Below are 27801 nucleotides of genomic sequence, written 5' to 3'. Positions count from 1 at the left end.
AGATAACTTGAGGACGATTTTACCGATTTCTTTCAAATTTTTTAAAAAGTTTCTTCTGTAAATGACACTAAGTGCATAATGATATAATTAAATTCGGATCCATTTTTCAAATAAGAGAACCGGTTGAGGGTTTGTTTATGTATTCCTTCCGTAATTATAATTTCTTAAATTTTGCGAGATAAATTCAACAGATAAGGAGAGGCTGAATTTTTATTTCTGCGATGGTGCGTTAAAAGGATAATAAAAATTCGGGATTCAACGGCCGGAAGCGCCTCACGCGCCGGGCGGTCGCAGCGCGTAACCGTCGTATTTCGAACTTTCAACTCTAAAAATACATCTTTGGTGACCCCGCGCGACTCGGCCGCAGTCGCACGCCGTTCGGAAAGGTCAAATCCCGTCCGACATGTCGCGGCCCATTGTTTCGCGCGATAATTTATGTAAAACCAATCGCAGATTACACCGCGATCTCTTCCGCGGCCCTTCCTCTCGCGAATCGATTCTCTGTGCCGGTTTTCGTTGTGTGCTTTAGTGATGTGACAGTTTGATATTGTACGGTTCAGTGTCAGTTTTAGGGGAGATAGTATCAGCTAACATAGAAAACCCATTTTCCTAAATGAGACTAGGCAATGTAAACACCAGAGGTAAATTAAAATTCAATGCTTGTTGCAATGGTTGATCAAAAAGGCATTTTATTGTATTGAAGATTATATTGGATATACACATGCCTGAGATTAGTATCATACTAATTTTCACGCGATAAGTAGACGATAATAAATAGACGATATAAAACAGAAAAAGTTGTAAAATCAACGTTTAAGAGTAACTTTGAAGTTTCTTGCGAGGTTTTTCTCGTCCTGGCGTCTACGTGTAAATACCCATTTAAAGTGTTGTATATAATGTCTTGACTTTACAAATGCGATAAGTAAAGGCTATTCAAAAGAATTTTTTTAGCGTAGTTCTATTGTTTCAAAATCATACTTTGGTTACCTACGACTTTATCGAGTCACTTAATCTTGTTATGAGCAATGTATATGATTTTACAAATTTAAATTCAAATTAAAAATATTCAACTAGGCATTTACCCGCACTTTTGAATCGTTTATAATTTTCAATATTATAAAAAAGATCAGTAAATTCACGAGTAAGCTATCACCAGGTCGGAATGCTGACCTGAGAAGAGCCGGCTAGAAATTTACAAAAGGATATCCAAAAACATTTTCAGAATAGTAGCATCGTATTATATAGATCACAAAAGTTCGTACAATCGGGATGCGAACACATCATTTCCATTTAGATTTTTTCCATTTTAATAATCATTATATATGTGATTTTACATTATTTAAAAGACATGTATGTTGCTCTCGCTGACCTTCTTTTGCATGTTTTTGAGGTTTAAAGCATTTACTGTATCATCTGAACAGGCAGTAGACTCAAATTGAAGTCATTGAGATAAGCAATCCAACGTAAATTCATTCAAGAATTTTTAAAATTGAATATAAAAAAATTAAAATACTGTTATAAAATACACCTAAATTAGAAAAAATATTATCAAATACATTAAATTAGTAATATTTATGAATAATGTTTTTCATTACTATATCCTTATCGTAATGTTTTCAAGCATTTCAATGTTTTTTTAAATAATTTTAAACTATTTTGAATTTTTTTTTAATTTACAACTCAAACTGCAAGGCTGTTAATCTGTGATACGAAGAATTTTAATTTTAAAATCTAGTTATGAACTAGCTTAAAATTCTGTTAAAGTTCTAATATAATAAAAATGTAAGTTAAATATTCAATGTTTTTCGTTACAAATTTATGTTACTGTCATTAGGATATATCGATTCAATTTTTCTAACTGTATCTCTCTCAGGATGCAAAACCTTCATGTGTCTAATACGCAACATTAATTTTTCCGCTAATTGGTCCGGTATAGGCACTATACCAAATCTCGGCATCCATCTTGGTTTTGTGCGTCTCACAGACGTTAGCATTACTTCGTCGTTTTTATTTTTTTTGAACGTTCTTTGATTTTCCATTAGCTCTTTCATGTAATTGCCTTGTAAAGTATCTTCATTTTCCGATTGGAGTGTTTCAGTTTCGGTAATCGTCTCTATTGTTGTTGATTGTGTTGTTGGTTTTGTAACTTTAGTCGTAGTTCGAGGAGTTGTTGTTGTTTCCAATTCTTTTGTTTGGGCGTTTGTGGTTTTAGGTGAATTTACAACAATGTACGGATAGGGAACGTACACGTAGCCTGGTTGTCCGCCTGCTTGCGCGCATTTGGAGCAGAATTGAATGCAACATGTCTTAGGTTCTGTGTAGCATATGTCGCAGGTGCATTCACAGACGGCTGTGTCGTAGTTGTATTCGTTGCCAAAAATCGGCAGTGCGTCTGCGTTATTCAGGTAGTTGGACTGTGATATACCGTGGTACTCGACGTCTGGTGACTGTTGCTTAAAGTATTCTCCATATTCAAATTGTGAACGACCACAATTCACCATCATGCAAAAAGCGAGAATGTTGCTTATCTGTAAAGAAATATCATCAATTCAGTCGTATGACGTTCATCGCTGCATATATAGGCTTCTACCATTACCCGTAGACAATAGGAAAATTTCGTCAAATTACCGGTGGCAGGGAAAATGACACTTATCCGTTGAATGTGTGAATAACTTGGTTCCTTTACTACTGCCTAGAGAAAAGCAGAGAAAAGGATTACAGAGAAAAAGCTGAGAGCTGTTTTAAGTTAATTTAATAAAATTATTTAGTCAAATTGCAGTAACAATATTTAGTTGTCTAAAAAAGCAGAACTTTATAATGTAATGAGATCTTAAAAATGGTATAAAATTACACTTAATTGTTTTTTTTTTTTAACGAAAACATATTTTAGCTTAAATAGCCTGTCAAAAATAAATTTGATAATAAGGAAAGTATATATTAAAATATATGTAAACAAATATAGCTAAGTTCCGATTTTTGGATCCTAAGTTTCTCTCAGAAAGCCTAACCTACCTCTTAGGATTAAATGGGTTGTTTTGGGCTTACAGAGGTTAGACGAATCGTTATAATTGATGACAAATTGTTTTAATTCTGTAGTCATTCATAGTCATCATCATAACAGCCGATAGACGCTTACTGCAAGGTACAGGCCATCACCTAGGATCATTACGATGAACAGTTTTGGCGCTAATCCTATCCTGCGACTTTCCGCGACTTTAAGTCATCAGTTCATCTAGTGAGGGGCCTGTATGCCAATACCGGGTCGAGGTTGCCACTTGAGAATCTTTAGGTCCAACGGCCGTCGATTGCACGAACGATGTTTTCCATCCACCGCCACTTCAAACGAGCGATTACTGTCTACTATTTCAGTAGATTTTTATGAGTCACAGTTTCTATTACACAGTTTTATTAGTATTACATAGTTTTATTTTACACATTTGGGTTTATTAAAACGTACATTTAAATAAAGAATTCATACCAGTTTCATAATATATGTAGAGTCAGTCTACTTCTTCTCCAGTGACATCCTGGCCGCTGCTTCAACAATAGTTCGACTGCGGCGCTTGTGTGCAGGTGTTCAAGTATAGGCGTTAAATTTTTCTTGTTGCAAAAGTGAAATCAAACCATTGTTCGATATTGAACATTACCTATTGATCAATATGAAACAGACCTTTTTGGAATCCAATCGTTATGATTCTAAACATTTTCAGTTTTTTTGTATATAGCAATGTGTGTGAACTAAATTCAGGATACCTAGAAAAATCTACTTACATTGAAATGGAGCTGCGAAATATATAAAATAATTTGCTAATCATCATAACAAAAGTTCGTTCAAGTTTTAAAATAAAATGAAAAAAAAATGTTATTTATTATTATTATGAAAATTAAAATAAACGACTACAAACTGAAAATATCATCCTCGTCACCTTAAATCAAGTCACTAATTCCCATTCCATTCCATTATTAATTTGAACACTTCCTCAATAAAATATAATTATTTCAAATATATGATTTTTCTACGATAAAATAGGACTAGATAGCCCTTGATTTCACTTTATTTTATATAACACAAAAGTCGTTATTTTAATGAACAATTCTTCAATAAAAGTTTTTTATGTTTTTTTATCAATGACCTTAAAAAAGATGCCTATGGTCGAAAAAAATTTAAATCTTGCCTATTATGGCATAGATAAAATTTAAACAGATAAGATACACAAAACCTTCTTATTCTCCTCCCACTACTGATATATTTTTATAACAAACATAAGTAATGCGTATGCTTACGTGACTAAGGATGAGAGTTTCGAATAACATCAAAATTTTTTTGAATGTTTTCTTATTCGCATTTGACCACCAACTCCTCATGGAAAGGGGCGATGTAGTCAAAGATGAAGGCACGCGAACTCAGTAGATACCTATGCACTCTGACCCTGAAGAGATCTGTACATAGATAGTATCATGTTGCTAATGGAATACCATATCCCGACGTAAGATGTTAAGAGGTGGCAAAAGCAAAAGTCGTCTTTACTTCTAATATAACTAGAAAGATTATATGTTTTAAATGTTCTTTATTATGGTATTGTTGTGAGGCATCAGAAATCTCTTGCTGTCAGATAACTCGTACCCCATATTCTTATAATGGTAACTATGAAAACATTTATTGAATAAAATATTTTTACCACTTGGATTCGTGTCAATAATATTACACGTCAAATCCTCAATGCAACATATTTATAAAATAAAGTATTTTCAGAACGAAGTTTTCATTGAAATACAACCAAAACCAATAAATTTGACGTAAAAATGAAAAAAAAAGTGAAACTAGCTATCGTATTTTTTGCAAAATTGCAATTATTAACAGAAGCTTTACACTTCGAAAAATACATTTGTGAAGTAGGAACAAAAGTACATTTTGAAAATATTATGATTAAAATAATATATATTATTCTCTATATAAATGACATTAATTATTTTGGAATATACATTGACATTTTCAGCATAATCCTGAAAAGGATTAGTACATGTATTACATACTCAATGGTTACCAAACATGGACTTTCACCATAAAGTTAAATGTAGAATAAAAACCACGAAAAATCAATGCAGAGATGTACTTATATATTCGCGATAAGAAGAACCTTAAAAATCAGATGCCAAGATATAAGATGCACTATTAACGTATACGACCCACTCACGTAGGCTCTTAGATCAAAGTTACGATCGGGTCGGTACATAGTGCGCTGTAAACATAAAGGTTTCAATAAAACCGGGAGGTCCAACTGGAAAAGAAATAGTGGTCTGGACTCACAAAATGAGATACATATGATACTTCGGAATTAGCGGGTAGGGACTGATTGAACAAAACACGAGGAGACATGGAATACATTAGAAGTAGATCGACATCCAAATCAAATCAAGACTAATAATTTTTAAAATATAATTGGAATTAATTACTTCATTCAATCATTCACGTTTATTATATTTAATCTAAGATTGTAACTTAGTCACAAATATATTATAACTCTATTATTTTTCACTAATAGTACTTGATTTAAATGTATTTTATTTTCACAGAAATCTGTTCGCTAAGATTTTCTTATACAAGTTCGGATGGTCGTGATCTCCATCGTCGTCTTCACAATTGATCATGGGTAGACAATAGTTCCATCTACTTCTTAATCCCGACCGTGTTGGTAGATTCGCGAACTCGCCTCTTAACTTATCTTTAGTCATACTGCTTCTTTTAGTAGATGTAGCCAATGTCCTTCTAATTGTAACCGCTTGTGTACTTCTGGTGCTTGGTGTCTTGGTTTTAGGAGTTGGCGGCATAGTGCTCGTGGTGGGAGAATTTCGAAGATATTTTGGTAAAATAATTCTACGTCGTTTTATCTGAGGCATTTCGAATATATCATCTGGGTCCGGACAAGAGGCGCATATTTCTCTACAGCATGGCTTTGGGTTCGAGCAATTTCGACAAGAGCATTCGCATTCACTATTCTCACCGCTATTATCTCTATTAATATCTAACATCTTACTGATACGGAGTACTCTTCTTCTGTGAAGGTTTAATTTCCTCATTCTTTCTTTTGACCATTCGCTGTAGTCGCTGTCGTAGTTCTGTTTATACCTTTGCTCTGAATTATCCAGTAAATAACCAATCGGTTGACAAGCTGAATTTTGAAATGTAAATAACATTATTTGAACGTTGATTATCTGAAAATAAATTTTCAAATATTATTTTTTAATCAATTAATTTTATAATATTACATATATTAACGCATTCCGCACAGTTTTCATAATAAACAAATGTGAAAACACATTGAGGTCCAATTTTTTATACAACGTAAAACCTGAGGGGTTCTCAAGAACCCGTAAAATTTAGTTACTGTATAAAGGTGGAAGTATAAAATAAAAGATACAAACAAAAATTAACAGCATTCATGATAAAAAAAACTCTAGTTTTTTAAATGTGAAAATTGAAATACGAAATAAAACGATATTTAAAATTATTGTACGACCAGGCTGTAAAATTCTGAAATATTGTTTATCAAACCAATTCGAACGAATCAAGTTGATAAGAAACGTAATAATTTCATATTGGAATTCTATTGAAGCAGGTGTTACATGTGCGAATTATTATTTATGAATTTATGGTCTGGCATTTGGAAAACCACAAAACAACTTTTTGTTCAATATCCCTCATTGCCCAAAGACGAAAGTCTACCACTAATATGTGTTACCAGTGATGACTTACAGCATTGAAACGTGGTCTCATACTCTGGGATTCATTGGCAAACTCATTTGCTGAACAATCCACGGAGAGACATGCAGGCTCAGTAATTCTCTACGATATCCAATCAGGAATTATATGATTCGTAGATCAACTAAAATAACCGGAATAGTCCAACGAATTGGCAAGATGAAGTGGTAGGGAGTAGGCCACAACATGCAGAGTAGATGACCGCCAGATCCTGATAGTACCTGAGTGGAGACAGAGACGGGCAACTGCCCGTCAAGCGCAGCTTAGGTGGGCAACCCATAAAGTGGACGGACGATTTAGTCAAGGGCATCAGAAGACGCTGGATGCAAAGCCCGTCCAACTGGCCCAAAAAAATTTGTAATGAAGGCCTATGTCCAGCTGTGGATGTCTTACAGCTGAAATTATGATGCTTTTGAAGATAATATTTATTAACCTAACAAAGAATTTAAACTATGTCTTCATATTAGAACCTAATTAGCTAAATATTCTTATGAAATTAAAATAAGAGTATTCTTATTACAAAACAAACAATTTATTTAGTAACATATTCTTCTTTTTATGGAAAATCAATAATAAAAACACTATTTATCATTTTTTTAAAGAGCTCGATAAATATACTGTATTATTTAAATTTGTTTGCTTAACTCTACTTCTAAAGTACTTCAATGACTAAAAACGAGGGTTTTGATCAATGTGTGTTGCTAGCGATGGCGTACGGATCCAAGACGTGGAGCCTACTAAAAAGGCCCAAAGTCACCCAGAGAGCAATGAAGTAATAATGAAGCAATATGCTTGAAGTTTCGCTGCGAGATTGAATCAGAAATGAAGAGATCCGTAGAAGAATAAACATCACCGACGCAGCTCAAAGAAGAATTTTGTCAATATTCGATTTTCATAACGATTATAAGGTGCTTTACTAAAATTTCTTAAATACGAGTATATTCTTTTTATTATTTATTTTTATTTTAATTATTCATGATATGTACACATTTTGTAAAGATCTTTTTAATTCAAATAACTCTTTTCTTAACATATGAATTGAGATTATAATTATGTTATTACTGACTATTCTTGTAAAGAAACTGACGACAGACAAAGCCTGTAAAATTATGTTAAAAGTATCTGTCTTGTACACTTTATGATGAGCACTATGTATCTTATATTTAAATATGTTATTAATAAGTTTAAGATGCTTTATTACGTACTATATGAAGCAATGGATTAACGACTCCAAAACATTGGCATTACGTTTGACTAATCTTTTTTACTTTCTAGTTATAAGCATGTACAATAATTGTTGTTAATTGGCAATATCCAGAACAATTAAATTTCTTTTCTTATTATTAGTTTATTGTCATTAAAATAAGACGCATTAAAGACGTTGGAAGTCATTGGATGTAGGCCGATTCCAACCTGTCCTATTGGAAAATTACTAATGAGACATATGTCTAGCAGTGGAAGTTTTACGGCTGAAATGGTGTTGATGATGATCAAAAAAAGCTGATTTATGTTGATTTTAATTATAGTTTCGCAAGTCCGATCGAAACTTTACGCCTAGATCATCGTGAATCGGCATAAAGTATTTAGGCATCCAATCTCTCTTCGTTTGTCTCATAGATTTGCCGATGACAAACTCGTAATCTGGTATTGTCCGTCTGATACCATTTTTCTCGTATGAGTCGTATCTATTCGGTAATAATCTATGAAAGTTGCTTCGTTGACGCTTTTCGTATCCTCTACAATTTGTCATTGGCGAGCAGTATTTAAAGTTATTGTTAAATGAAGTCAATGTTTGTGGTAATGGTTGTGGAGGTCTTGTACTTGTACTTGATTCTCTTATTGTTGCAGCGGTGGTTGCAGTAGGTGGCAGTGTGCTAAAATATGTTGTGGTGGTGGTAACTGAAGATGGTTGCAAAGAGCTTGGTACAGAAATAACAAGCGGTACTGGATACGGCACGTAAACAACACTCGGACTATCATTTTTGAAACACTCCGCACATTTTTCAATGCAACAAGGTTTAATCTTTGCACAATTTCTACACGAGCATTTACAATGATAATCCTCATAATTATCGTATTTCCCGTTGGTCTTCTGGAACATTTCTTCGCTAGTTCGAAATATTTTCTTCCGATGACGACTCAACTTTCGCATACCTTCTTTCGAAAAATCGTAGTAATCTCTGTCGTTACGCTGATAACTATACCTTTGTTCCGGATAGTGGTGGAGTACACTCAATATTCCGGGGTATTGCCCTGTTGAATTTCGCAATAAACGCAAAAGCAGTAATATAATTTGAATGTTAATAAACTGCAAACAAGTTTTCATTTTAATTTTGAAGTCGCATTCAAGTTTATTTAGGCAAAGTAAAATCGTACCAATTTCATTGAAAATTCTTAAAAATGGAAAACGTGAGAGAATTTTTATTATCCATAAATTGGTTTCTTGTATTCACAGAATCTAATTTTGTTTTTCTATAATATAATATGAATTTTCTTATCGCAGAAATAAAACGAAATGTTAGCGTGAATATAATGTGAATGGTGTACGTAATTTTATATTTCTTTGTCAGATACAAAGAAATCGTAAGTGTCGATACAGAAGTGATTGATCCCTTGATAAATATTTATTAATGCTATAGTTAAAGTAGTGTAAATCGGTTAAGAATTTTGTAATTCAAAATTAAACCCGACTAGGTTCTAGCTAGGTTTTAGCTTCTGCTAAAAATTTCAGCTGTACAGTTCTTTTGAAAATGCCGTGACCCTTGCGCTGAAATGTTTGGCAGTAGAAATAGAAGTGTTAATGTAGAATATGGTAAACTGAAAGAGACTAGTACATCTCTTTAGTAAAAACTACTTTGCTTTCAGATTTTGAATTTCAATACTTTTATTCTTCCGTATTTTTTATTAATCACTATAATTATGTAAGAGTTCAGGAATTGCCTCAAAATGTATTTTAGGGAATAAATTATTAGCCGACTGTTTTGTCCTTTTGATATGTGGCTTCTCAAAAATATAAAAAACAAATTTAGAGGACATTGAGAGAATTGGCCACAATATTCATTTATGTATGGGTTTAAACTTAGGAACTTTATACAAGATCAGATTTTTAGTTTATTCAACATTAAGTTGTTATTTATTACGAGATATTATTATAGGCATTACTTCAAAAGAATACCGACTGATTATATTTTGGTATATGATTTTGCATATTTATGAGAGTGAATATTGTTTTTCGCCTTACGACTTCAATACCTATTATTAACCTACGAATAAAGTTCACGTGGGATGTGTTAATTGATTAATGTAAAATTCTGAATAGCATTTTAGACAGAAATATCTGTATCAGAAAGTGAAATACATTCAGAGAATGTTAAATAACAGGTCACTTTGCATATTTAGTTTAAGGGTGTAAACTATGCATTGGATTTTTTCAGGAGAACAAATGTTTCAGTTTTGTCAATAAACAGTTTTAATGTCTAAGTTTGTTAATTTGTTTACTGAGATATATCTAAAATATAGACTCAGTACCATAGTCTCAGTCAGCTGTCTTGTTAAATTTTGTTATTTAATTTTGCATATTTTTAATAGTAAATATTTTATGCTATGCTATGCTATACCTATGTATTAGATGCCTCACAATATTTTATGTGAGGTATGGTAATGGTTTCAGACAAAATCTTGGTGGGACTGTATTATAAACTTGCGTCTGCGGAGAGCAAGTAAAACACATCCATGAAAAGTTACATAACAGGTCACATCGCAAGTTTAGTTTTAATATAGTATCAACCAACGCGGTTCGCCGGCGTATACGGCGGGCTTGGGGTGCGGGCGGAAGGTGGAGGGTCATGACCTCGGCCCGCCGGCTCCTGAAATACTCCTAGACGTGGAACCAAGCCAAAAACGAAACGCCACCGTCGCGTATTCAGATCGCCTATCGGTCATCTCATCTTATCAAACACAAATATTGTGTTCATTCAAACTTTCTACATTTAATATTTAAGAGTTATTTATCTTTGGTATTGTGAACAAATATCCATGACTGTATATTTTTAGGTAAAATCTCTAGTTTTTCAGTTACAATTTATCAAAATAAACATCATATACATATATTACACACAATATATGTGCCCGAAGTGACACAAGCAGTAACATATTTTTAAATTCTTAATTACAAATTATTTTTATGAGGACTTTCATCACATGACGAACGAATGTAACCGACATAGTCCAACAGATTAATAAGTAGAAGTGGGTGTGGACACGTCACAAAGTGGCGATCAGATGGTCGCTGTGTCTTTTAGGTTGTGGAGTGGGATTCATATACCAAACTACCAGCGTATGACGACCACCTACAAGGTAGACGCGACCTTGTTAAGGTCGTCGGAAGACGCTAGATGTAGGCCGCTGCCAAACAGTCCTAGGGGTAATCGTACGTCTTGCGCTATACCCAGCAGCTTCTTACCATCATTGTTATGTCACCGGTTCATCTAGAGAGGACATATATATAGCTATTGTAAAGCGACTTTGAAAACAAATATTATAAATTCGATACGATTTTAAAAACTGAAATTATGTTTTATTATCAAAACCAAAAAGGAAAAAAATCGTCTACGAAACGGTTATGACCGTGTAACAATATTTGATACAGATAAATAAGTTACAATGACAAACAGAAAACCATTGGCTAAAGATTAAAAATAGCTATTGGCCCGTGACGTCACAGTTACAAACGGCGTGTGACGTTAGTTGGCGCGCGTTTTTAGAATCGTCAGGTCGGGTCACGACCTCCTGCGTCGAAATTAGCGTGCCGAATTCGCCAGGCGCTTGCGTTTGAGACAATATAAATATATTAGCATTCAAATATACATACACATATATTTACAATTAACGAAACCTATCTATTTCTATATAAAGACACCCATACTTATATGTTAATAATTGTATAAATATAAAAACATTTATATCGTATAAAATACAATAAGTCGCGGATATTTCGATTCTCTGGAGAAATGTGTCTTTAATATAGCAGTGACTTTTATTCCGAATTACCAACCAGAAATATTATAGGATCAAAGTTTATTAAATATGCAAATATATGTGAATAAACTATAATAATATAATTTTCTCGTGTTTCTACTTAATTATAATAATGCCTTTAACATATTTATTATTAAAAAGTATTTATCAAGTTTTTAACTATCTCGTACAATGTATATGCCTACTTGTCACAATTTATCCTTCTTCTGTTTTCATACTATGGTATTCTTTAAGAAATTGCTTGAATGATGTGACCAGACCACCCATTATATGACTAATCATGTCGGGGTCACCTATATTAGCAATTAGCGGCTGGAGGTGGTTTAGAGAGGAAGTGATTTACCAGCCGAGTACTCTGGAAAGAAACAGCCAAGGTTGCACGAAGTTGGTGTGATTCACATATGTAAAAAGAGTATTTACAATTTGCACAACTCTAATATAATAGCAGCGACCACATCACTTATGGCGTCCGAATTCAAATCGGCGTCTTACCTTAAATTCGAACGCGTAAGAATGTTTTAATATAAAAGTATTGTGGTTGTACTGGCCAACAATACGAAGCGTGAATTCTACATACGAGTACCTCTTTGTGTTATTACAATTCTGTTTTTTGTTTTCTTTGTGGGTATTACATTTAAAAAAAAAGTATTAAATTAAACAGTTCACTTCTTCTTGTATGTATTTAAGTTTCATATCTCCCTACCGTTTTCAGCTAAAATGGCTACGTGCTGCACTAACTACACTTTTCTCTTTACTCTTTTCTCCCACTTCACCTGCCTATGTAACATCTCAATTCCACTTCGTAGCCAATTCACATGAAAAAACACTTCGCTCCTTGAGAAATCGTCTAGTGAAATGTCCCCTCTATAGCACCGACTTTACCCACTCTTCCTTTTCAATATAAGCTTCTGGAACACGTTCCCCCTCGATATTAGGAATCGTTGGGCATTTAAAGTGAAGGTGTGAGAGCTAATGTCAAGGTATATGTAGATATATATGTAGATGTAGAGATGTATATGTATATATATATATATATATTTGCGTGTATGTGTATGTGTTTTTATGTGATTCTATTCCTTCTCAATTTGATTTTACTTTTTATTTTTGATATTAACTATTTTCACCTACCTTATCAATTTATCTTTGCACCGCCTAAACTGTTAACTGGCAAAGATTGCCTTTCGCAATAAGTTCGACGTTATACGAAAGAGCATAAAAAGTTTTTTAAAAAAATATAATAAAAATTGTTCTCGCGCGCGATAAAACATAAATCTAATGAAGCAAGTTACTCTTATTTACTGTTATTGCCTTATTGGTCAACACATATTTAACGAATTGGACGTCGTAGGGTTCTGGAGTTCTAGTCGAAAACTTGTTTTAGTACACTATTCAAGGACTGCTAAGTCGTTATATTAAGTTTTTACCAGATTGGAAGATGGCCGAAAATTTAGATTGCTAAAACGAATTCTTAATGAACTGCGAAAGAACGAAGGCCCCCTAGATTTTGTGTATTACTTATCAATATATTTACATAATTTCAGTTACAATAATTTTGTAAGCTGTATTTATAGTTGATTTGGTTTTACCAACGTGCTAATAGCAGGGGCAATTTAATGAGAGTTAAAATGTTTCTAAATGGTTGAAAGCGTGTATGTTGAAGACTTAACTGAAGACAGTACGTAGCCTATGAACTAGTCTATGTAACTGAAAGTAAATAGGGTGCAGCTGTCGGTTTCGGACGGGCAAAAATAACATTATCAACGCGTTTCCTCGAAGCTGATACCGCTTCGCTTTGTCAGCGGTCGTGCGAGTCACAGTTCGCTATCACAGGCCGTCTTATCGGCTTATCTCCAGTCACGACGGTGTGACCGCCCTGCGCCCGCGCAACTCGGCTGCACATCCAACGATCGGTTTCGATCGATTGATCCGCTAGATCAATGCCTTCGTCTTTTAGAGGACATGGTACGCTTACTCTACTTCACTTAGGAAATTTTAAAGAAAGGTTAATAAGTTGTTTGCTTAATATAATAGAATATATATAATATATAATAATAGAATATATATATATATATATTCTATGTCAGAATATTTAATGTAATATTTTATTTTACAGTAAAAAACAAACATTTCGTGCAAGTACTGCTATGCACAGGAGTTTCAGTGTGAAATCCAATGCATATTTACAAAGCTATATACTATAAATTTTTCGGTTTTTTTTTGTGGACAAACGAAAAAAAAAAAAAAAACAACCTAGCCAACCGGATTAGTAAATTGAAATAGCAGTGGGCAAGCCATACAGCGTACAGAGCAGATGGGCGCAAGGACCCCCAAGCATAACATACGACTTCCACTTACAAGGTGAATAGACAATCTCGCTAATATCTTTGGAAGTCGCTGGAAGAAGGCCGCTTCCAACTAGTTTTATAGATGTAACAATATGTATCTAGACATATTGTTTTATTTATGTATGAAGTTATTTAGCTAAATGTGTACAAGAAACGACATTTTTAACTTAAGAGTCACTAGTAATAAAAAATACAACCGTATTTTTTACATAAACGTGTTTCAAAGATTAATTCAAATTTTACAAAGATCTCTTAAATATACAGGTTGATCTATTAAAAGCAAAACCTTTAAAGGAGTGAATGTATAGCTCTTTTAGCAAAGAGCTTTAAAGATTTTCAAATATTTTTCAATTCTCATGTATAAAATGATCATACCAAAATATTTTTTTCTGTTGGCAATAATAACAGGATAATGACTTTTAGCAATACAAGATTTTGCAGAAACTAAACAATAATTAGACTCCGAATTTTGAAAACATTATTGCTATATTATCAAGTCATTATTTAATATTCCTAAAACTATTGACTTTTGAGTAGAGTAATACGTTAATAGATTAAAAATGAGATTCATTACATAAAAGGCTTTACACCTATGACTAATCATCCTGAATGAAATGAAATTATTGTTACATAGTACAAAACAACAATGTTATAGATGATAGAAATATTTCTCCCGTTCGAACAGTGTAACCATAAAACTACGTAATATTTTGTCCTAGCGGTATTGATCACGAACCACTTCGCGAATACACATAAATGAACCCTTAGTTTCCGTAGTCACACCATTACTGGAGAACGACTTTATAGCTTTAGTTCATATGTTGAAAAAATACTGCAGTAAGTATAAAATTTTATAAAATATCTATTGAAGCTAAATGATGCCTATTAAAATGTAGTTCGTTGATAAATATGTAATAAGTTTATGCACCACTACATTATATTGTCCTTTAACAGCATCGCATCGGTCAGTATCTATCGATTAAAAAATATTTTTTTATATAAGTTTTAATAAATAAAGTGATCACTCTGAAACATGTTACATTACTATTTTCTATCAAAATACGACAGGCCAATAATTTCAGGGAGTACAAAGTCAGGTGGAACGCTTCGCAGGTAATATTTACCATGAAGTTATATAGCTGATAAATGATTATTGGTTTAAGCGGTAATAGTCAAGTTTTTTAAAAATCGGTTTTTATTGGGATTTTGTTATAAACAATTTTTGGATTTTATGAATGACAAATAGTAACAAATCCAAATTTTAATACAATAAAATTTAATAATTTTAGACCACGTTCTTGAAGAATCAAGCAACAAATAAATACATTACGCATATATCTTCTTATTACAGCTCTTTTTTAAGAATTGATTGTAATAGCGGTACTATTTTGAAAATTAATTCACTAACGTTTTTTAGTTAAACTAGCAGTGAACAGGCTACATAACGCGCACAAGTTAGTCTTTAAGGTTCTAGAGTGGAGTCAAGGTAGGAGTGGTAAGGGCAGCACACCCACCCACAAGTGGACGTGGTAATAAGACGATGGAAGGAAGGCGATGAAAGCAAGAAGGAATGAAAGAACAAAATGAAAGATATTGTGAAGGAAAAAAGGTAAGAACCAAAGAAATTGAGAAGATTCATTCTTCGTGAGTGAAGAATAAAGATAAAAATTTCAAAAACTTATTTGTAAACAAAGACCCTGATCCCAACAAATTAGGGGTACGAGAGGCCTCCAATAGCGGGGGCCATAAAAAAAGCCACAAGTGGACAGACGAACTCGATAAGGTCATCGGAAGATGTTGAAAGTAGACTGCTTTCAATAGGTTATAGGAAATATATGTGTGAGGCATACGTACAACGTGAACGTCCTGCGGCTGAAATGATCATGAAAAAAAAAGGTTTTTTAATAATTAAATAACATTCCTCTTATAAGTTTTTGCTTTTATAAAGATCTTTTCTGCAGTTCTATCGTCCCATTCTTCTTTAGGCTAAAGTACCGCAACTTCTATTTCACTCTGATGTTCCTAATATAAAAATATAAACAAACGTAGTCTTGTGTCTTTTAATTCATATTAAATATTCACCGTAGCTATATTGAAAGCCAATGATATTTATTAATTTATAAGATTTGTTTATTACTGTATTATTATTACTCATTATAGCTGCTAATAAAAATAAATACAGTTTTTTAGCGCTTTACAGATTACATTTTCGGCTGTTATTTTTTAATCTTTTTCCGTTCGGATCACAAACGTATGCGTTACAGTCACACTGTGCTCATGTCATATATAGACAGAGTCTAGTCTGGTATAATTATGTTTGTAGTCTTGAAATAAAGTATAATTTACGTATAAAATTAGGTTCAAGCGCCATAAGGAAGGGCACTGGCTATTTATATGCTATCTATTCGCGGGTATCGGCTGCTGAATAGTTTACCATAGCCGGTACCCTTCATTCCTGATGACACGGTTCCGAGCTAAGTGCCACCGTCGGAAGGTTAAGAGCCCCTTATCGGCGCTTATCGCCGCTACGTACCTAGGTGCCGCCCCATTTGCTCGTTTGACCTGACACCTCAGTTATCAGTTGTGCGTCGTGATAACCGCTGTACCGACACCGTACCTGTTCGCTTTACCTTTTTTAACCGTTTATAGTTTTTTTTTTTAAATTTCTAGTGGACTCTAGCTTGTTAACTTTTCAGTGGTCTCCAGTGTTTCTTCTGGTTAGTGAAGGTTTAATTTAAATAACTGTTAAGATAAGATTGAATCTGTCATCGCTTGCACAATACAAGCTTAAGAAATTTCTCAGAATAGATCGTATTCGTAATCATTTTTTTTAAACAAAAATCAATCGAATCGAATAGAGAACTGAAAAGTCATAAGTAATCTTTAAGTATCACATAAAAATAAATTTTTAAAATTCGAAATCGTTCGTTAAGATGTAACAAATGTTTCATCAGAAAACAGAATGCGATCGAAGAGCAAACTAAAAGATTGTAGTTAATTATATTCATTAAATTAAATTTTATATATTCCATTACAACAAGGATAAGATTGAAAAATATTTTGAAACTAAGTGAACTTATCATAGATTTATGTTTAGAAAAGATTTTGGCATAAGTATATAAGTTACATAATTATGAGTTATCTTATCGTAAAATAAATAAATAAGAAAAAATAATTTTGAAAATTTTTATTTTAACTTCAACAGTAAATAAGACCATATCGTTTCTATTAGAACACGTTCATTCAGCGCAAGAATTGACAGTAAAATGTGTATATATGCACATACTGGTTGATTGGACTGTAAGGTATGGCAGTATATTGTTGAAACAAATTGATAAAGTTACGACTACGTTGGAATTCCAGCGTCATCTAAAAGTCCCTGGTTCAATTCCCGATTGAAACTATTTGTTGAATAATATAACTAATATTTAAAATGGGTTAAAATTTTAACTAATTTTCTGGGTAATATTAACAATTTTTTTTAATAACTAAACATTATTTCTTCCACCATACAGTTACATAGTTCTAAAATTAACACAGAATGGTTAATCTCTTTTGCCAAATGAGTTAAAAATAAATAAAATAATATAGCAACAAGCCCAGTGCCAATATTGCTTTAAAAAGGAAAAAAAAAAACTATTGTCAACCATAAACATCATGTCCGAAGCAATGTTAGAAAATGCAATAAAAAATAAAAGTGAAGACGGTTCCAGTTCGTTAGAAAACAAGTGTAAAAGTGAAAAAGTGGATGAAGTGTGCAAAAGTGAAGTGCAATTAAAGATGGAAGTGGATGATGATGAAATGAAGACAGCCGTGCATAGAGAGAATCGTCTCACAAACATCATCGACCAATTGAGATGCCAGAGTAAATTAAAAGGTAATACAATCTAATTAATGTTTGCGGTCATTTCAATTATGTTGATTTAGTAACAGAGAAAGAGATAAGTACGACTTACACTTAGCAAAGGATTCTTCGGTCAATAACACCGTAATGCCATCTAGTTTTCAACACTTGTGTTCCTTTCTTTTATACATAATATAAAATATGTAAACTCTAAATTATTAGAATAGTAATCTCATTGGTTAAAAATGTTGGTTATCGTGATACAATAATATATTTCTTACCAAAAATATCCGAACTGCATTAAGAAAGTTGCAGGTAGCTTAGAGGTTTTGAAAGGGCGATCTTAAATCGAAGGTCGCAGGTTCAATTCCCTGGATACAAAGATTTCACAAACAAGTTTCCAGAGGACGGCCAGCAGTGTCCTCTGCATACCATACTGTAATCGCCAACCTGCCTGCAAAGCGTAGCGATTACGATATATCTCCCATAGATATCTTTAAGGACCTAAGCCTTACGTGGACGTCTATGGGTTGAAACAGTGACGACGCTTAAGAAACTCTTTGACTGGCGTTCTAAATTTAAAAAAAAAGTTAAACTAATCTAAGCTTAAATTAGACTAAAACTATTTAAGAAGCTATATGGTATAAATTAAATTGACATTATGGTTTATGGTAGTATGATCGTCATTATCATAATATCAGCCATAGGTCGGCTACTGTTGCACATAGGTTTCTCCTATAGATTTCCAATAAGACCAGTTGAAGGCAGCCTGCATCCTGCGACTTCCAAAGATCTTGACAAGATTTTCAAACCACCTCGATTCGATCGGTTTAATATATCATGTAGTTATAATAAAACAATGTCAGAAAGAGCTAAATAGAAATCAAAAAGCGATGTGAACTACTAAAATATCTCGATTAATTTCGTTAGTCTACGGATCAAATTTCTGATTTGATCTTTTAGAGAAATCCCGAGCATAGCCCTCTCTATAACTGTGGTAACTTTGATTTCATATTTCAATGTATCTTTATTTATTTTGGCATTTATGAATACATCTTTATTAGTTAACGCATTTAGCACTCCTAATACATTTAACACAAGGAAGTTATTTCTAAAAATGATGGTAAATTGAATCAGTCGTAAAGTATATATTGTAGTCGCTATTGCTTTACAGATTTAATATTCGTCTCTAGAAACGAAATATATGTAGAGTACTTGTGTTGATTTTCCTTATCTCTCTGTAAAAGTTAGGTACTTTAGATATAAATCATGGGAATATATTTATGAAACTTGATACCTACCAGCTGAGATGTTAAAGATTGATACTTAAAATCTATTCATTGCAAGCCAGTATGTCTTATTTAACAGACTGTTTTCAGCATAAAACTTGACTCATACATGCTTGCTTTTGAATTTGGATCATTCATCGATCCTATGTGACTATTTCAATTGATAGTCTGTTTTGTACAGTTGGATATATAGCGCTTAGAACAAATGACCGCTCATCCTAAAGTTCTGGCGTGGACGGACCGGCAAGCAAGTGCAGAGATGTTCATCTACTATGTGGAAAAACACACATATCCACACAAAAGTACGCACTCGCTGGAGCTGGAGTTCTGATAGTGGTTATTTGACGTAGAACATTACTTGTCGCCTAATAAACCATAGCTATAAACTTTCCACATAACATCTTAGGAGGCCAGGAGGGGTTGAATACCAGAGTTAATAGGTCCTATCATCCCGGCTAACACAAGGTGAAAGTGGCGGTTCAATTATAGTGTAAATATATGAATCTGTTATTAGTGTAATCGGGATAAAAATTGGTCATATTACTATTAAAATTAATTCAGTAGTTTTACACCGATCATTTTTTCAACATGAAGGATATTCCTATTAAAGAGCAACTCAGATAATGCGTACATATCCTTTCATGCTTGTTCATCGTCTACCGATAGATGGCAGAGTAAACGAAAATTAAAATAAAAAAAAAACATCTAAATGTTTGCGTTTTCCAACCTGTACGTTGAAAGGAGCTTGCTTTTCCATAAGAAATAGTTGCAATCTAAAAGCCAATGTATGTACGGTTACAATTTCTCTTAACAACACTATCGCCACACGTACGTAAATGTATTTGAGAGTATGTTCGGTCTGGTGAGGCATATCGTGCCTCAAAATACTCTCCAATTCAGGGGTCGCTGTCTTAAACTGAATACCAGGTGTAGAAATCCAGCAATTAATTATATTTTTACTTGGATTAGTTCTTAAAAAAGTGTTATCTAAAACAGATCATGCGTAATACCTCTTCGATCTAAAGAGGCGATTTGTTCTTATATTTAAAATTGAAAGGAAAAAAAAATTAATTACTACTATTAAAAGATAACATGCCCGCTATGTTTATTGTAAGAAAAAAATACCGCAATCTGAACGATCGGATGCTCGCACCGTAATTACGGTTCAACGTAAGCTAACACACCATAAATTATTTTCTAATAGAAAATAGCGTACTCCGGACCGTAACAGAAACAAAGTCGCAACCTTTGCGCGCCCGATGCTATCGCCGCCATGAAATGTAAATCGCTTAGTAGATTTATAAAAGTAATTACAACAAAGACAAAAGGCACGCGTTGCTCGCGGACAATTAGGGGTCTCCCAACGGGCTGGATCTGGCAACAATGGACGCGATGGCAGATAGCCCGTATCGCTGCATCGCGATGTTTCTGCGCTCTGAATTAGTTTGTTTAGAGGCAACACTTGGGTTCAGACGGTGCTCCGGCGCAGCGGAATCGAGCCCGGGATTACGATCCCGTGTTTATTTATCTGATATTAGCGCTAGCAATTGTTTTTGCACCGTTCTACCTCCGTGGCGCGAACGGAGTCGAAATGTTTTAATACTAGTTTGTAGGTCGTCTCTAACGTGGGACGTGAGTGACGGTTGTATTTTTTACGTCAACCAGCGGACTAGGTCGGCAGTTACTACATAAATGTTGTTATTACAATATTTTTTTTTTTATTATTTATATGACTTCAGAATTACTGCCAACAGAGTTGCCAATAGACTTATAAATATATTTAACAAGTCGTGAACGATGTTAGAGAGTATATAAAAGTTTAAGTTAATTTCATGTTTAAGACTAGACAATAATTACTCCATTTTTGTAACAATTGTCGTATTGTCAATTACCCAATATTTTTTAAGATACAATGTTTTTTTTACAAAAATATTACAGAATCTATTTTTTTAATCAACGGTATGTCTATCGCTAAATATGATCAATCAATCAAAATTTTATTAGAAGAATTAAGTAATTAATAGTACTTATAATTTATACCGGCTACTTATAAAATGTACGAATTGGTTTATATAATAATCGAAGATTAAATTGATAACGTTATGGTTTAATTGTCACGGTATCAATCCGTACAACCGGTTTAACGGTTCGCGCCGAATCCTGTAATGGAATCGTCAACGTGGAGTAAGGTATTATGGTTTGCTTGTGACCCAAGATAACCGGGGCCCCGTTCTTAAACGCGGTAGCTTAATCAATCGCTCTAATTAGAAGATAAAGCGGTTATTTAGCTAATGAATGAATAAATCGCTGTCGAAATGTGCGACTGCACTTCCGACGAGATAGGGTTAATCAGCGCATGGAATTTATGCGACATCGGTGCCTCTAAAATACGGCAAATGGTAGTCAAGTATCGTCTGGTGAAAAAACGCGATTTCTTCGAAGCGACTATTTAATTACCACTATAATACTCTGATCTTAGAGTCCTGTTTGCAATGGAGATCATGTATCGTATAGTTTCTATCGGTATTGAGTCGGTAAAGAGAGCAAGCGCAGTGATCTATAGACGACGAGGAGCACGGAGTAATCTGCGCGGCGTAATGCTGCCATAGATCAGATAGGCAAAATGGCCTTAACAATTTTAGTGGCAGAACATTTCGTACTAACACTAGTAGGTAAAATGTATAGAAAGAATATCAATCTGTATTTATTTATTTCTGTATTTATTTATTCCGATCCGATTATAAATTTGTTTTTTATTCTTTTAATAACAAATGCAGATATAAGTTTGCAACACCAAGTTTTCGCTTACACAATTTTTTGGAATAGGGTTCTACAATAAAGTTACTGAAGCAATATTTAATTTGAATCGCGAATAAAGTTTAGATAAGAATGACTGTAGACGTTTTTAACAGATAAAAATAGTAAAAGTGGCATTAAAAGAGTAACTATTGAGTTTTTTGACAGGTTCTTCTCAATAGAATCAACGTTTCGAATTTCTCAATAGTCTATGTAGAAATACATATACAAATATGTGCTATATATCGTCTTGACTTTTTATAAGTGCCTTTTGGAAAGATTAAATAAAAAGGGTAATTAAATTCATAATCCCCACCTCAGCTTCGCCGCGGTAACTTTTTCAATGAATTTGTTAAACAATTCGTCCTAAAGTTCGATAACCTTTACAACATGCTCACCTCGCAAAACTCCCAATGATAAAATAGTCTTCAACCAATGCGATCTTCGGTAAGGCCTATGGTGCAGGATCTGGTTTGGACACATTGCGAGCAACCGAAAGAAGTTGGCGTTGTTCTAGCTGTAGTGGTCACTTCCATGTAGACGATAAAGAAGCGATCGTAAGCAAATCACATCTATGGTGTGCCAGATAAAGAAGATAGTTTTAAAGAAGAGGCCGCGTTTAGGAAAGCACGTATGACGTCTTCCTTCCAGAAGAATCGACGTTATAAGCAGAGAAAAGGAAGTTTTTGATAAGAACTAACCAGAAATAGATAAATATTTGTCGTTGAGTATCGAAAAAAAGATCACGTCGATGATTAAGTATCTTCTAAGCTATTTATAATTCAGTTGGGCTTTTACCATTAAATATTCCTTGGCAACATTTCGCTCTAAATTTACTTCTTATTATCTTTTGCTTACTACACGAAAATTACCTCATTTTGTAAAAAAAAATTACGTCTTCTTTTCCAGACGGAACGATTGTGTATGATCAAGTTAATCTTTTTATCTAGATGTAACGGCGCTGTTAATCTTAAAAATGGACGCTTGGTTTGTTGGTAAAGTGAACTTGTTTTTCAATTCAATGAACAATATGGACACAGTGTAAGACGTCGACGAAGTAAAATAATGACAGTTCAGTTGAACACAATACCTATTGCAAGGCGCTGCAAGAGATAACGCCGGCGCACGTTTCGTCACGTTCCTTATCGGTGCTGATGTCAGCCCGATTGTTAATGTCCGACTTATTTTTCCATTTTTTATTCCTGTTTTCCTTCAATATATTGTCATCAGCCTTGTACAAAGCAAATTTACGTCTTTCCTCTAACTGCGTTTTTATTTAAATAACCGCTTCTCTCTCTAATTTCGTCTAGTTTGTGGCTTCTTCTCACTGCTGAAGCTTCAGTTGTATTAAGGGGAGGAGTTCTTAGATTACTTGGATAGTACTTAGTTGGGGTAATGAGCTGCAAGAGCCGACAAGATTAGCTCGGGCTCAAATCGTTTAGCATTCTTGTAATTACCCGAGACAGTTGAACTTCGACTTCAGCTGTTACCGACTTATCATTACTACCAATTAAAAAAAACTTCTAACTTTAGCTAAAAGTTATTAGTAACAGCATGTGGCTGTATCTCATGTATGTTTATTGCCGTCTTTGCCGGCGAGTAAAGCATTGTCCTTTATGGCTAAGATTTGTTTTCTGTTCGTTTTCGTTACGTTATTTGTGGAGTTAAATACCTAGCTTGTCTCAAGACGGAGGATTTGTACAATTAGTGTAAAGATTACTGTGTTATTGTTTTAAAAGGGCATAGCTGCGATAATTTCTAGACTAGAAAATATTGTGACTTACTATCTTCTTCACTTTAGTCGTCTTACCATAACTCTTAACATCACGGTAACAGCCCGTCTTGTGACAACTTATGCGGTTTATCAAAAATCCTTAAAAGTTATTTAATACATTATCGTGTTATAAAAATTTGACTGGTGTATGTATTTTTCAAAAATTTTGCTCGCTGTCAAGTCTCTGATCGTGATAAAATTCTAAGAAATACTTTAAATTTAATTTTTCACAGCATGTATGGTTTCTATGGATGCTTGTTTACTGTCCGAACAATACAACTCTAAAATGCTTAATATTTTAATGTTATGAAAGCCTCAAGTGAAGTGGATCAGTTTTATTTATATAAAAATTATATGTTACTAATTTACATTTATTAGAATATGTATCATTTTGAAAATTCCTTTTTTATACCTGCTATAAATAACATATGTATTCTCTCTAGTTTTCCATGTATCAAGAAGTCTTTGTAACATTGTGTTTAAATATTTAATGGAATCAGGCGTTACCTTGCAGAAGTCCATCCTAAGTAAGAAAAGGACCAATATTTAGCCACTTCCGCACATGCAGTGGTAGTCGTGCAACAAAGTGTACCGCCCGCCAGCCCGCTGATAAATGCGCATGCGGCGAACAATGCGAATTACACAACTGCCAGCGTCAAATCACTCAACACGTGTTTCACCCCTCCACGGGGCATCTTCAGGAGTTATGTTACACCGATTAGTGACTCTGTGTTTGGCAACCAAAAACTTTTTACTTAAACCATACTTTGAGTAATAATAAATGTAAAAGGTGCGCATCTGTCCGTCCGTTAGTCTTTGCGTCGGGTCGCGTGCGCGGCCGCCGTTAGCGCTAACTGGAAATTTATAATGATCGATATTCGCCTCATTTCCACCGGACCTTGCTCTGGTTACGCAGGTCAGGATACGAACTCCTTAATTCACGACTACTCGCCTTTGCTTTATTGTTTGTTTATAAATGTTTTCAGATTATATAAGAATAGGTTTTGAAAAATACTTAATTTTTCTATTTTCATTTGTGTCGCTAGGGTGTTTTGTTTACAATGTTTACTCAGCGAATACAGACAGGTGTAATTTTAAAAATCGAAAAATTTATTTACTTAGAACTTTATTTCTGTATTGTATAATCGTTAAAAGCCGACAGCCCATATCTATATTTTTTAAGTTTTCTTTTAAAATGTTAATTTTAAATTAAATTAGGCCCAATATATATTTTTTGCTAATGAACTTTATAGTTGTACAAATATAAAACGCGATATTTTTATGAAATAATAGGTTTCTTGCAGTGTTGATAAGTTGAAATCAGAGTAATTTAAAAGACAAAGGATTTTATTAATTAGATTGAAAGTAACAGCCTTCACTGTCCACTGAAGCTAATCTGTAGAGAGTTGCAATAAGAAATATTTTCGTGTTCATGTAAGAAAAAGAGGGTTTCAAATTAAAATTCAAAATATTTTTATTCTAGGTTTCAAGGGAGGTCTAGCTCTCCCTTTGAACATGTTTTGGCACTGTATTGAACGGCACCGATGCGACCCGTAGGCGATTCTCTTTCCACAGTTACGAGGACGACAATCACGGGGTAATACTAAGTAGAAAACCAATACAAAGATTTTTTTCATTAAAAATTTATCTCGTGTATTGAAGATGTTCCGCTGAAATATAGCTCAAATAGACCTATGCCGAAATCCTGAGAATAATATATATCACGCTACCATAGTTTTATGTAAATGTAAAATTTATTATATTCTTACAAAATTATTACAAAAAATCATTATATCTTAAACATTATTATTACTTTAAACTTATACAAATATTTATAACAAAACGTAATCTAAAGAAAGGAGAAATTAAATTTATTTCAGAGTGACTTATTTACTCGATTATGACAGTAAACAACGATTACTTTAAAAAAATTAGTTCTTTATGTCATACACTGCAAACCTTTCTATAAATATTATTATCTTTACATGTACTGTACATGTACATTTGATTTAGAGTAAGACCAAATGTCAAACAACTAGTGAAAAGGTGTTGTATTTATTCTGTAGTTTGTTTCCTCTATATTCTTTGCAATTTTTCTATTTTATCTGCTTAAAAGTTTTGCACGTTCCATTTTTAAAAGTTGATCTTAAGATTCTTATGTGGACCACGGACTGACAAGTGCAGTGGAAAAAGTCCAGTTACTAAATAGATAGACGACCATGTTAAGGTCGTTGGAAGTTATTGGATGCAGGCTACTTGCGATCGATTCATTTCAAATCTAGGCGAGTCCTTTTTTTTGCAGTAGACGTCTTACGGCTAAAAGTGAGATTAAATGTTCACCTGCCTACTCATAGCCTCTGCACCACTTTAGGTTGACTGGTAGAGAACGTCTAGAGGCATTAAATTCGCCTTTACAAAGATTGTAAAATTGTAAGGGTGTAAAAATGTATAAATATATATATATGTTAGAAAAGTACTGGCAAATGCTTTCACTTTGTGATTTGTATGTAAAAAGGAAAGCGTTTTTTTATGTATTTTCCGTACGATTTTTCTCTTTTGTCTCCAAATGAAATTATTAGTGTATTTACAAAAAAAATCGATTTGCTTGGGTAATATTTTTGATGATTTTGTTCTTAAATATTAAGAGTACCACAGCCGGATAAGAAAGAGACCTAACCTAATTTAGTTTTTTGGTTCTGGGGCACAATTCTTGTAAATGTTTAAGATACCCTGCCTCTAGAGGGGGGCTAGGTTATTTTACGATATGAAACCAAAAAATTTTTTGTTGTTTTGCGGCAATTAAAATTTGACATTTTTTTCCTGCCGTGATGTTAATATGCCAGCACCGGTGATTTATCTATACAAATGGATATTATTTTAAAATAGAAATTAAAAGATAACCTAAGGTTAGCATAAACAACAGGTGAGTCAATATCACGAAAATCATTGTATATCTGTTGAAATATCCGGCACGTGATTGGATTTATCGTTGCCGTGGCGTGCGGTGTCTCGTAAGATCGCGAGCGCCCGTTACAGCTGTGAATCAGCGCAGATCATTCCTAATTAAATACTAACGCAAACGCCCGGCCTTGTCTGCGGAACTGATACGCTTATTGCATCTGCATCACGGTCATAGCTTTTTAACTTCGACAATAGAACAAAAGGTCGGTTTGAAAAGCATTACGACGTACATATCAACAGCCAAGATTCGCGACAGTTCGAGAAAAATTAAAACAGATCAAGAATTACAAGCGGATATGGCTTTCGGACTATAAATCTCCCTGCGCGCGACTTGCGTTCAGCGTCTTCTGATGATATTAAAAAGGTCGTTACCCTTTGGCTACAGGTCCTGTAAGAGGCTTACTAGTTCGTGGTTTAAGTTCAGAATCTTAAGACCTAAAAGGCTATTTGTCCAGCACGCTATGTGGCTTGCCTGGTACCATTTCAACTTGCCACTCTAGGGTATGTCAGTTCTTTTCGTTCATCTAGGGGTCTCATCAATCCTGATTCATTAGAGGTCGATTAACTAGTAATGTTCTAAACAATAAATCACATCCTTTATTCTCAACGAAAGGTTTGTGCGGGACCCCTAACGGCTTAAACTTCACTTTCTTCTTTGAAACTTTTTGTTAAACTACGAAAACTGATAGCGGTAGCCTAGTCTTGACGTTTCAGGTTAAAGACGAAGCACTCGCAAAATTTGAACTTTCAGTGAGATCGGTGTTAATTTCAGACATTATAAATATACTTCGCATTGTTCAGATTAGAATGTTAAATTTAAGTCTAACTACGACTAAGTTTGTTCCTATTTTTTGTATTTCAAAGATGTCAAGATTCCTATAGGGGTGTAGTTTTAGAGGAAAAATGTTTATTTGTCCAAATATGCTTTAAGGTAAACATTTGTACCCATCATTTCTGGCATTATATAATTAAGACTATATTTCTAATTTTTTATT

The 27801-nt window shown here is 33.7% G+C and overlaps 1 protein-coding gene across 1 annotated transcript; it reads right to left on the bottom strand.

Moving 5' to 3' along the window:
* Positions 1 to 1808: 1808 nt before the first annotated feature.
* Positions 1809 to 3549, bottom strand: LOC137933495 (uncharacterized). Its single transcript, XM_068777454.1, has 2 exons — positions 3479 to 3549; positions 1809 to 2528 (listed from the first exon to the last, which is right to left on the bottom strand). The coding sequence occupies exons 1-2, from the start codon at positions 3485 to 3487 to the stop codon at positions 1809 to 1811; spliced, it is 729 nt and encodes a 242-aa protein (XP_068633555.1). The 5' UTR covers positions 3488 to 3549.
* Positions 3550 to 27801: the final 24252 nt, after the last annotated feature.

Source organism: Battus philenor, unplaced genomic scaffold (assembly GCF_028537555.1).
Source record: "Battus philenor isolate CCGP_79_NKW_IND1 unplaced genomic scaffold, ilBatPhil1.0.hap1 SCAF_13, whole genome shotgun sequence".
In the NCBI taxonomy this organism is placed as follows: Eukaryota; Metazoa; Arthropoda; class Insecta; order Lepidoptera; family Papilionidae; genus Battus; species Battus philenor.
Note: the sequence above shows the minus strand (reverse complement) of the source record. Positions and strands in the feature narration are given on the sequence as shown.